The following is an 11,549-nucleotide window of genomic DNA, read 5'->3' as shown; positions in this document are numbered from 1 at the left end:
ATTCATTTTATTGAAGCATAGACTATAAAGATGATAAAGTAGCATCAAGACAAATAAGATTCAAGGAAAATAATTATTATCAAAAATACATTAACCTCATATATTAATCAGTTCACACAGATGAGTGATGAAATTTCCTTAAAAATCACACAATCCCATCCAGTCAACTGTGATACAGATCATGTGATACATATAAGACATTTGACACGGTTTCAGAAAATAATGAATCCTTATCATCACATCTAAACTGGTTTCATCTCCCCATCATGATCTTCTTCTCTCGTGTCTGGAAACAGTTTGTGTTTGATATCCAGCACTGATGTGGTGTAGCTTGTTCTCAGACAGAGGATCTCTCATCCTCTTCTTTCACTCCTTTCAAGGGCATCACTTGGTCAAAACCCCTCATTTGGCTGATGAGATCATCTGTACAAATTAAAATACAGCAATAAAAATTTCATTCTGCAAGAATTAAGAAAAAATTACAGAGGCAAAGGTCTTGCTCATGAGACTCCATTAGCATGTGTAGTTCTCAGAGACTCTAGAATTAATCTATTGTTGCAGTAAATGTGTTTTCTTCCTCTAGAATCTTTCTCCAAAGTTCCTGACTTCTCTCACAAATGTGTTTTAGTCTGTGCAGTGTAAGGCCTGGCTTCAAACCAATCAACTATCAATCCACAATTTATAACAAAACATGTATGAAACAATGAAATAATGTCAATTAGTGTTTATATCAATTAAACCACTTTTATGACACTTGTATGCTTTTAAGAAAAACAGGTGGTGTTTTAAAAAAAACTTAAGATTAAAAATGTTCCAGTCACACTTTGCTAACATGCTATAATTATAATAGCTGTATCAAATAAAATAAAATAAATATAAAAACATTGGAAAGAATATTCACGGCTGATATGACCAGTCCTGTGAGAGATCATCATAAAGTGCTGTAACACATAACACAGCATTGCTTTAACACACACATACCAGTGGACTTCTGTTTGTTTGAGCACAAGATGGCCGTTTTCATTCCTCATCCTGGGCAAATCATTTCCTTGGTCTTCCTTCTCATCTGTGAAACAAGATAATCTCTACTTACTCTGTGCGCAATTAATATTGCTCATTAAACATATACCGTAATTAAGTTAATTTAAAGTAAGATTCAGACCAGAGCATTTGATGAGTAAATGTTAATTCAAAAATATTTTAAACAAATGTACCTGGGAAGAGCTGATCATGGCAAGATTCGCTGAGACTCAGTAATAGCTCTTTTAGTTTTTAGGAAGGTGTGTGAGGGTTGGCTCACCAAAAACTTCTGAAAAAGAAGAACAGCATTATCTGCAAACAATCCTGTAAGACAGAAATATTATTTCATTACATGCAACTTATACATTACTATATACTTTAACTTATACATTACTTATACATAATTTTTTAGACCATGAAAGCATCCTCTGCAAAGATGCTGTATAATTAATTGCTGTATAAGTCATTAATAGCAAGCTATATTCATATGAGTTGGTTTAAAAATTAATAAATGCTAATAGGGCTGTTATCAGTAGTGAAATTGATCTGGTTCTGACAAATTAATCAAAGATTTAATGTATATCATGTGACACATTAAACTAGCATTTCTACTCATGGAGATCACGTATAGTGGGAACATGAACTGATGGGGCTTATTTGAAGTAATTTAATAAGAAGCCAATGAACAATATAAACTTTCTGACTGTGTGGGGCAACTGATTTTCCTGTATTGTGATAGTGTCAGATGAGATTGCCCAGGGGCTTGTACAATATCATACAAGTGTTAAATTGAATTACTGAATTATTAAGACTTTGATGTGCGAATGTATTTAGGGATCATTTTAAAGACTTTTCCCCTTTCCAAATACCCACACTTGAGGTCTTAGTCACTTGAGAGCTTGTGTATGTGACAGTGCATGTACAAGACTGTCCCCGGTCTTAATAATGCCAAAGCGCAGCGTCCTTAACACACACTAAACCTCTCCAATACTGCTCCGGAGCGCTCTACAACGCTTAGTGTATCCCATCATGCATCATGTTTTGGAATCAATCGTGAGACTTTTTGCAGAGATCTCACAGAAGGTCACGCAAACCTTTCCAATGTATGTGAAATATTAATAATAATAATAATTAGATATTGAGAATAATTTAGTCGTAAAACAAAGTGTTGCACGTTTTCTTGGTGCACAGAAAAGTATATTTATTTTGTACATCATTTGTAACTTCTTTTTATCACTTAATTAGAAGCACCACAAATTAAATTGTCATCTTTAATAGGGACTATTGAAAAGACATTTAGAAGTTTCTTTTAAAATGCAAAGTTGAAACGAACTTTGTCATGTTAAGATCGACACACATTTGGGATCTTCATGCTCACTTGGGCCAAATAAAGGAAATGTGCAAAGATGGCAAGTGTGGGTATTTGGATCGTGCAACAGTTTAAGAAACAACAAATGCTGTGCAAATGAAAACAGCAGGAATGTTTGATAAAAGGGACAAACTATCACAGACCAACCTGCCTCTGCAGCTTTCTGTCTTCTCCATTTCTGAAGGAATACCTCTCCACAAACACGACTGGGGTGACTGCTTCCTTTACGTCTTTTCAGCTAAAAAATTAAATACAAAGGGAAAGAAAATAAAACAGAATTATATACAGAATGTTAATAGTGATCTGTGAGCAAAATATTTAAGATATAAACTAATATGAATGAACTGCAAGATGGGAAAAATGTTTTTTTTTTTTTTTTTTTTTTTTTTACATTACAAAGGTATTACAAGCATGGTACAGTAAATGTGATTACTGTGAAATATGTCATATAAAAGCACATTAAAACACTATCATTACAGTGGTACAACTATAGTTATTTTGGTGATTATTGTGCTATCATGAAACCATAGTAAAACTACAGTTACTGTGGTAAAAAACATGGTAAATGTCTTGTTTACTGGGTTTGACCTACTATTGTAGGTGTCATGGTTACCATGATTTTACTACAAATACAACTTACATCTTTGAACCTGAAATGAATATAAAACGGATCCCAGGTCTATGGCACGTCACGTGACAGGTAGAGTTTAATCACCCCAGTAAGCAGCTGTGTTCATTTAATTAAACACAATGAAACTCAAAGACAGCCACGGATGACCGATGTAATACAGAGAGTAAACATAAGGCGCTCATCTGATTAATAAAGAAGACAGAATACATTTTATAACAGGCATTAAAAGAGCATATTTACTACTAACCCAACCTGCGGCTCTTGTAAACTGATGGCAAATATCGCGATGTGTGCTGAATGAGACTTCTTGAATGTAATTTCATAGCGATAAACATCTCATGTCAGTGACGCTAGAGGCGCTTGACCACGCTTCAGTTTTTGACGCTTTGGGAGTGAGAATGGGTTGACGCACAGAGCGTGATGCGCGTGGTGGGAGTGGCGGCGCTGTATATTAATTATGTATTATTATTATTTAGGTCTTTTTCGGTTATTATTTCGAAGCTGTGTTGATTTGCTGTTTATTGATATTTTTAAAACTATAAGGCTACATCTATCAACATTTATTTAGATGTTATCATTGTATTCATTCATTTCTTTATTTTAATTATATTATTTCGGTCTTATTACCGGTGAAATATTACAGTAAGCCAGAACACGGGCCGAGCGGGGCTCATTCTAAGCCCATTAGCCACAATCCAACGCGGACATTCATATCACAGAATCTGACAGCGATCAGCGGCTCATCAGCGACAGCATTTTTAAGCAGCCTTTACAATAACCTTAATAAAAACGTTTAACTTTTAGTCTAAATTAAAAAAAAAAAAAAAAGATCTCTGCTAGTTTATTTATTTATTTATTTATTTTTTGGTTCTTTTTATTTAAACTATAATGTTTCTAAATGTGAAAATGTGATACAGTTATGTGTCAAGGACTTGATATAGAATTATGTAATTAAAAAAAAAATCTAGGCCTATGAAAAAAATAAAAATCAATAAAAAAAATGTAAAAAAAGAACCATTGCGCATTTTACAGCGAAAAAATTTTTTAATATGTGTTTTTGTCACCAGCAATACAGTATGATGCTCAGTTTTGTTACAGTAAGTTAAGCTCCGATTTTTTTTTAAAGTTTCAGTGAGCTTCTTCTGTTGTCCTGTGGGGAAAAAAAATTATTAATCAGAAAACATCGTGCTGATGCACGAAAGATGCCTCCAATTGAAATGCATTAGTTTAGAAAACGTGCTGCAATCACGAAAATAACGAAATAAACGTGTCCCTGCCACGAATAAATAGATTCAATTACGTGACCAAATCACGAACTGCCGTGAGACTGGGTATCCGTGTGTGGACCACGGAAGATGAGTACCATTGACTTGCGTTAGAGTTATCCGTGATCTCAGCACAGACTCACTCCGTGCTCGTATCACAGATTTTAGTTAGGCTAACAGAATCAAAGTGAATTTTTATGATGACAGGACAATGCAATAACTACAATAACTGTCTAGTTAACGTCATTATGGCATTGGAAAAGAAACAAATACTTCAAATGTTGCGTTTCCAAATGAGAAAGCACGTCCGTTGAGCGAGTTCTGTTCTCCGCAATTGAAACGGGTATCCGTGTGTGGACCACGGAAGGTCAGTGTCATTGACTTGCGTTGGAGATACATCCGTGGCCGCGTCACGGAATTTGGGGCAATTCCGTGATGGTTTCACGGATTTTGAGTTAAGGGCCCGTGGACATTTCACGGAATTCTGTGAGACCAGGTTGAACCAAACCAATCTGAACCGTTATACCCTCTAGTGGTAACATGTAATATAGATTACACCACATCCCCCTTACTGAATGTAGGTTAACTACTCTTAGCTGTAACTCAAACCATTAGCTTTTTTTTTTTTACATGTCACATTGGTAGCTAACTGTAAATTTCTGGGCATAAACATTTTAACAATTTTCATAACATTTTCTTTTCCCTTATCAAACAGTTATTGCAGACATTAGAACATTTTCTATGCAAACACTCTTATTAGATTAAGGCATATTTAGAACTTATTCAAAGCATAACAGAAATGTTAATGCATTCTTTTACAGATCCAGTCTTTTTGGTTTTACCACTTCTCTACCAGACCTGGTGAAGTTCTTTTTTCACATTTGGCTCCCAAACTCTGAAATAGCCTTCCTGATAATGTTCGGGGTTCAGACACACTCTCTCTGTTTAAATCTAGATTAAAAACGCATCTCTTTCCCCAAGCATTCGAATAATGTATCTCTTAAATTGTGAGTGTAGTTGCATCTGCATTTTTATTCTTTAGCTTGGGTTAAACTAATTTTACTTCAGTTTCAGCAGCTATGCTAATTGATGTCTCTATTTTGTTTCTATGTTTTGCCACGGGATTAACATCCCGTGGTAACTAGGAGTTGCACAAGCACCAGTCTGGATCTAGAACACCTGAGAAGAGATGATGCTGACCCTCAGAGGACCCCAGATGACGCTAACCTTGAATCAACAAACAGAACTAACAATTATTGCTACATGTGTGACTGCATCATATAATTACTATTAATTAATAATATTGATAGTTCATCATCTAGCTGACTACGTCTTGTATTATTATTATTATTTTTATTTTTCTAAAATCCTGTCAAACGTGCACAAACTACTAGCTACTACTAAATATTGTAGAAACATAATTTTCTGTAAAGTTGCTTTGTAACGATTTGTATTGTAAAAAGCGCTATACAAATAAACTTGAATTGAATTGAATTGAACCTGGTTCGAACAACATCTGGTGTTTGTTGTGCTTGTGGCTCAGAAAGTATCTCTGCAGGAGTGTTTCTTTCATTAAACTGGGTCTGTTGTGATTCAGTATGAGTCTCTGATATCGGCAAAGGCACAAGATGACTGCGGTTCCTTCTGATTGTTCCCTGCGGTCCACTGATGACATAGGACCGTGGAGTTGGGTGGACAGATGTCACTGTGCCTGTTGCTTTTGCATCTGCAATCCAAACGGGGTTTCTGGGTATCAGTTTATCCAGATCTCTTGTTCTGTGTCTTTTATTGAAACACTCAGTTTGTCTCATCCTTCTCTCCCTCTCCACATGACGAAGTTGTCGAAGATTTGGCACACATGGCTGTAAAGCCTCTGGTAGCATCGGCAGGGTGGTACGGAGTCGACGCCCCATGAGTAGCTGTGCAGGGCTGAAGCCATTTGCCAGCGCTGTGGTCCTATAGGCTAATAGAGCTCTGTACGGATCACTAGCTTTCTTGAGGAGATTTTTAACTGTTTGGACAGCTCTCTCCGCCTCGCCGTTGCTTTGGGGGTACCTGGGACTACTGGTCACATGCTCAAAACAGTATTCACTTGCGAAGTCTTTCATTTCCTGACATGCAAACTGCGGGCCATTGTCAGTGATCAGTATCTCTGGTATTCCATGACGTGCAAATATTGATTTCAAATGCACAATGACATTGGCAGAGCGAGTTGGGCTGAGCTGAGCAATCTCTATATATCTAGAGAAGTAGTCCACTAGTAACAGGTAGTTTTTATCTTTCAGAGCAAACAAGTCAGCACCTAACTTCTGCCATGGTCTTTCGGGTAGATCTGTGGGCATTAAAGGCTCTCTTACATTGACTCTTTCCTGTATGCACTGTCTGCATTTGAGGACAAGTTCACTGATCTGGTTGCTTAAACCTGGCCACCACACTGCCTGACGGGAACGCTCTCTGCACTTGACCACACCCTGGTGGCCCTCGTGTATTTTGTCCAAAACTGAGTTTCTAATGTTAGCAGGAATAACTAACCTTGTGCCCCTAAGTAGTAGTCCGTTGTGCACACTCAGAACAGCTCTCTCAGGCCAGTAGTGCTTCACCGCTCCTTGTAGCTGGTTACGATCCGGCCAGCCTTCTGCACAGTACCTCATGACTTGAGAACAGACGCTGTCAGACATCAGATGCTCTTGAAGATCTGCCAGGTATTTACTGCTTGTAGGAAGACCCTCTAGCACTGATTCAAGGGAAATATTAGTGTCCTCCATAAGATCTGTATCAGCGCCAGTAACACTGTTTGTAAGCGGTAAGCGTGAGAGTGTGTCAGCTGTGGTGAGACTTTTGCCAGGGATGTGCTTTATTGTGTATGAGTACCTCATTAAGCGCATACGGAATCTCTGTATCCACGGCGGAAGCGCATCCAAAGCTTGTCCTCCCAGAAGACTCACTAGTGGCTTGTGGTCAGTTTCGAGTTCAAAGTGAAGGCCTGGGATGAAGTCATTAAACCTCTCACAGCCCCACGTAAGAGCCAGCGCTTCTTTTTCCACCTGAGCGTAGCGCTGCTCTGTAGGTGTTAATGATCGGGAAGCATAAGCAACTGGTGACCACACATCTCCCTCTTTCTGCAGCATGACTGCCCCCAGGCCAAATGAAGAGGCATCCGCGGAGATTTTCTGTGGCTTATTCGGGTTGTAGAGCTGTAACACAGGAGGAGAAGACAGTTCTTGTTTAAGGTTGTGAAACGCCTTTTGCTGGTCATGCCCCCAGTACCACATGTTCTTGGTTGAAAGTAAGTCTCTCAGTGGTTTATCCTTTTCAGAAAGGTTTGGAATAAACTTCCCCAGTTGGTTTACCATACCAAGAAAGCTCCTGAGCTCACTCACGTTGCTTGGCTCCTTCATGTCCTGAACAGCTTGGGTTTTGTCTGGATCAGGACTCATTCCATCTGCTGAGACGATGAATCCAAGGAATTTGACCTTTCTTTTGTTAAACTCACATTTTGACATGTTCAATGTAACGCCGGCTTTCTCTGCCCGCTGCAGGAAAGCATGCAGTCTTGTGTCATGCTCCTCTACGGTCGATCCCCAGACCAGGATATCGTCCATGTGACAGACGACTCCCTCGATATCTGCTGTAACCTCCGTCACCATCATGTTTTGAAAATGTTCAGGCGCGCTGGAGATACCAAATGGCAAACGGTTGAAGTGATACCTGCCGAATGGCGTAATGAACGTGGTGAGGAGTGCCGACTTTTTGGATAGTGGTATTTGCCAAAAGCCCATATATGCATCAAGTTTAGAAAAATACTGAGCACCTGTGAGCATGCCTAGTGTTTGGTCTACAGAAGGAAGTATGTATCTTTCACGACACACGGACTCATTTAAAGGTGTCATGTCCACACAGATACGCACCTTCTCTTTGTCCTTTTCGGTCGGCTCGTCCACACGACTAATAACTCCCAACTTTTCCATTCTGTTCAGCTCTTCTTTAACTTTTCCCATGAGCGGCAGTGGCACGCGCCTTGGCACTTTGAGCGAAAAGGGCTTGGCATCAGGTTTTAGTTTTATGGTGTATGGCTTTTGTACCAGCCCAAGTCCTTCGCATAACTTGAGGTATGCTTTATTCACCGTCTCTTCGTTTATAGTATCAACTCTGGTGATAAGCTTCAGTCTCACCGAAGCTGTTCTACTCAGCAGTGCCACGCGCAGGTTTCGGACTACATAGATCTTCTCTGCGGTGCTCCTGTCACCATACACAATAGTCTCTGTGGTAGACCCCAAAACAGTTAACGCAGCCCCACCCGGTCCATACAATGGTTTTTCCGCTTTGTCCAATGTTTTGTCTTTGAGTTTGAAGCTCACAAATGTTTGTTCTGAAATAGCAGACACATCTGCTCCGGAATCTAACTTGAAGGTCACCTTATGTCCTCCCACATTTATGTCCGCCAGCCATGGTTCTTCTCCAGAATCCACCTCACCCAGAAAAAGTCCAGCCGCACTGTCCGCGACCTCATTCACAGATGTGCTGGACTTACAGACTCTACCATAGTGTCCGCGTTTTCCACAGTTATGGCATTCTGCATTTTTTGTTGGGCACTGTGCTGCTGCGTGCGCGGGTGCTTTGTCACACTTGGAACATGCTTTACTGTCATGTTTGGTCTGCTGAAACTTCGGGAACTTAAACTGTTTTTGCTCTTTAGTTTTGAACTTGTTCAGCTTGGCTTTTCTAAATTGCACTGCATCCATAGCTGTTTTGTTGGCGATAATTTCACCAGTCAGTTTGCTGTCTCTTTATTTCTTCAGATTGTCTTGCCATTGTGATAGCTTTAGCTAGGGTAAGATCTTTGTCAAGCTGCATTCTTTCTGACAGAGACGAATCTTTAAGACCCACTACAAGCCTATCCCTCAAAAGATCATCATGAAGAGCACCGTACTCACAGTTTTCTGCTAGTGCATAAAGAGATGTAATAAATGTGTCCACAGGTTCTGATGGCTGTTGCACTCTCTTATTGAATTTTGCCCTCTCGTAAATCACGTTCTTTCTTGGGACAAAATGTCTGTCGAAAGCTGTTTTGACTGCATTGTATTGCTGGCGCTGCATGGCCGTTAGCTCGAGCCCTCTTAGCACGTCGTCAGCCTCATCTCCCATGCAATAAACCAAAGTATTGACTTGGTTTGCTTCCGAGGAGCTATTCAGATTACTTGCCAGTCTAAAATGCTCGAACCGTCTACTCCACCTTTCCCACTCTTGGGGCTTTGCAAAATCAAACGGCTCCGGTGGTTTGATGGTGAAAGTTGCCGCTGCCATTACTGGACCTGCCGCTGCGGCTGCCCCCGCTGCTGAGGCTCCTCTCGCTTGGTCTTCCTCACTCATAATCACTAGCCGGGTGCAAAGCTGACTTCTTTCTCAAAGCACAGCCACTTCCGACACCATGTTGTGTTGGGTTCTTTTACAAATAAAGACTGTTGCCTTGAGAGTTCACCGAGCTGCTTTATTAACAGGCTGCAACAATAACATTGTGCTCTCACTCGTCTCTATATTGTCTGCACATGCAGTACTCAGACATCATACATGCCAATGTTGCCCTCTAGTGGTAACATGTAATATAGATTACACCACAGTTTAGACTAATTAGTTTATCTTGATCAGCTGTGGTTAGTTAATTATCCTAATCTGTCTATGTATTTAATTTGCCCCATTTCTGTCACTCTTGGTTCGGTCACCATTATACTAAGTTGTGTTTTCCCTCGTTTATCTTTGATAAATAGTTTGAGTAGTTTGAAGTAGTTAAATAGTTATAGTTTGAAGTCTGTTATTAAACTGAGAGAGTTTTGGACTTTACCTGCTGTCCTTTGCCTGAGATCTCAACATAAACCGTGACCGATGACCAAGCTGCACAATATGAACTGGGCTGTTGACCTGCTGTGGGACTTGCACGTGGTCGGCTTTTGGGAGGTATGTGGAGGACTTCCTGAATAGAGATGATTAATTCCATCCCCTATCTAAATGGATAACATTTTTCTCATGGAAGAAGTTAACCCTTATGCGACGTTGAGGATGTATTTGTCCACTAGGGGTTAAAGTTGAGTCTTATTTTTGCCACAACTTTCTCTGTGTTTCAGCAAATGGAATGATTTTTGGTGACTAATCTTATTTTGACACAAATTTTGGGCAAATGCTTGGAAAATTTTGAAAATCAACAATACATTTTGTGCAAATTCACTACTCTTTCATTATGTTCGTGGATGGAAGCAATGTATCCCTTTTTTTAAGTAAAAAAAATAACTTTTGTGCAGCGTTAGATTTAAAATTTTCTCCCTCATTTACTGTTCATGGCTGTTTTTGCCCCATTTGACTTCCATTATAATGATTACTTTTTATTGCAAAGCCATGACACCATATAAGCATGCATTCTTGATTGTTGGTGGTTTTCCCTGTTGGGAAGAGGTTAAATTTTATTTTTACAGTTGGTCACTAGGTGGGACAACTAACCTGTTAGCCTGCAACCATACGCGGGCGTCTTCAACTTCCCCATGTTCGCATGTGTCTATTTAGGAACCGATTAAATGAAACGGGACAAATTTTATCTTGAAAACTTGTATATATTCTAAGATCTAAAGATCTAAGCCTCAAGCATTGAAGACCGATTGCTGTTTTTCAATGGGAAAGCTTATAAAGACTGTATTTGCTACATTTGTATAAGCAGTACACCTCAAAACATGAATGAAAACGCAGTACATACCAGATTCAATGGTTTTCATATGTGTGTGTGTTTTGTTGAATGTGCCTGTATCTGCATGATAACCATCTGTTTGAGTGCAAATCCGCTCGCTATTACGGTGTAATCACAGCTATCAATGTAAATGCCATCTATATGAATGGAGTGGTTTATTGACTTTATGGCGCATCTGTATTACCATCTCTATAACTGGCCATCAGCACATTTTCATTGTAAATGCAGCTTTTCTAGCATTCTCAGTATGTTCTGTAATTGGCATACAAAGTTGTCTTTTTTTTTTTTCCTTGTATTTTTCTAGTGCTCAAATCCCTTATGCTTTCAAGTAAACATAGGCAGGAATTAATGACTTAGAAAAACCTACAAGGGCAGTTGCACAGGTAACATTTGTGTCCATCTTTCGTCATAAAGATTAATTGGGGATTGGTAGTGTCACATTAATTTAGAATAAAAATCAATAAAATGTAGACCTGGGTAGTGTGCTAACCTTTTCAAGTCTGGGCAAAATGCTTGTCATCCTCATGTTGGCCC

General features: G+C 39.3%; 1 protein-coding gene and 1 long non-coding RNA gene across 2 annotated transcripts; both read right to left on the bottom strand.

Moving 5' to 3' along the window:
- Positions 1-354: 354 nt before the first annotated feature.
- Positions 355-3,137, bottom strand: LOC132097924 (uncharacterized). Its single transcript, XR_009422800.1, has 5 exons — positions 3,030-3,137; positions 2,537-2,627; positions 1,215-1,344; positions 982-1,066; positions 355-423 (listed from the first exon to the last, which is right to left on the bottom strand). It is a non-coding gene; the product is annotated as an uncharacterized LOC132097924 (long non-coding RNA).
- Positions 3,138-5,011: 1,874 nt separating this feature from the next.
- Positions 5,012-9,027, bottom strand: LOC132095452 (uncharacterized protein K02A2.6-like). Its single transcript, XM_059500459.1, has 2 exons — positions 5,786-9,027; positions 5,012-5,143 (listed from the first exon to the last, which is right to left on the bottom strand). Exons 1-2 carry the CDS (start codon positions 9,025-9,027, stop codon positions 5,101-5,103), a joined length of 3,285 nt encoding a protein of 1,094 aa, XP_059356442.1. The 3' UTR covers positions 5,012-5,100.
- Positions 9,028-11,549: the final 2,522 nt, after the last annotated feature.

Source organism: Carassius carassius, chromosome 2 (genome assembly GCF_963082965.1).
Source record: "Carassius carassius chromosome 2, fCarCar2.1, whole genome shotgun sequence".
In the NCBI taxonomy this organism is placed as follows: Eukaryota; Metazoa; Chordata; class Actinopteri; order Cypriniformes; family Cyprinidae; genus Carassius; species Carassius carassius.
This window is presented reverse-complemented; position numbering and strand designations above follow the sequence as displayed.

Excerpts from the sequence above, each read along its gene's own strand:
- LOC132095452 (XM_059500459.1), bottom strand. The coding sequence starts at position 9,027 with ATGGATGCAGTGCAATTTAGAAAAGCCAAGCTGAACAAGTTCAAAACT. Across the intron at positions 5,144-5,785 it reads CCAGATGTTGTTCGAACCAG|GTCTGGTAGAGAAGTGGTAA; the intron begins GTTCAATTCAAT and ends GAACTTCACCAG.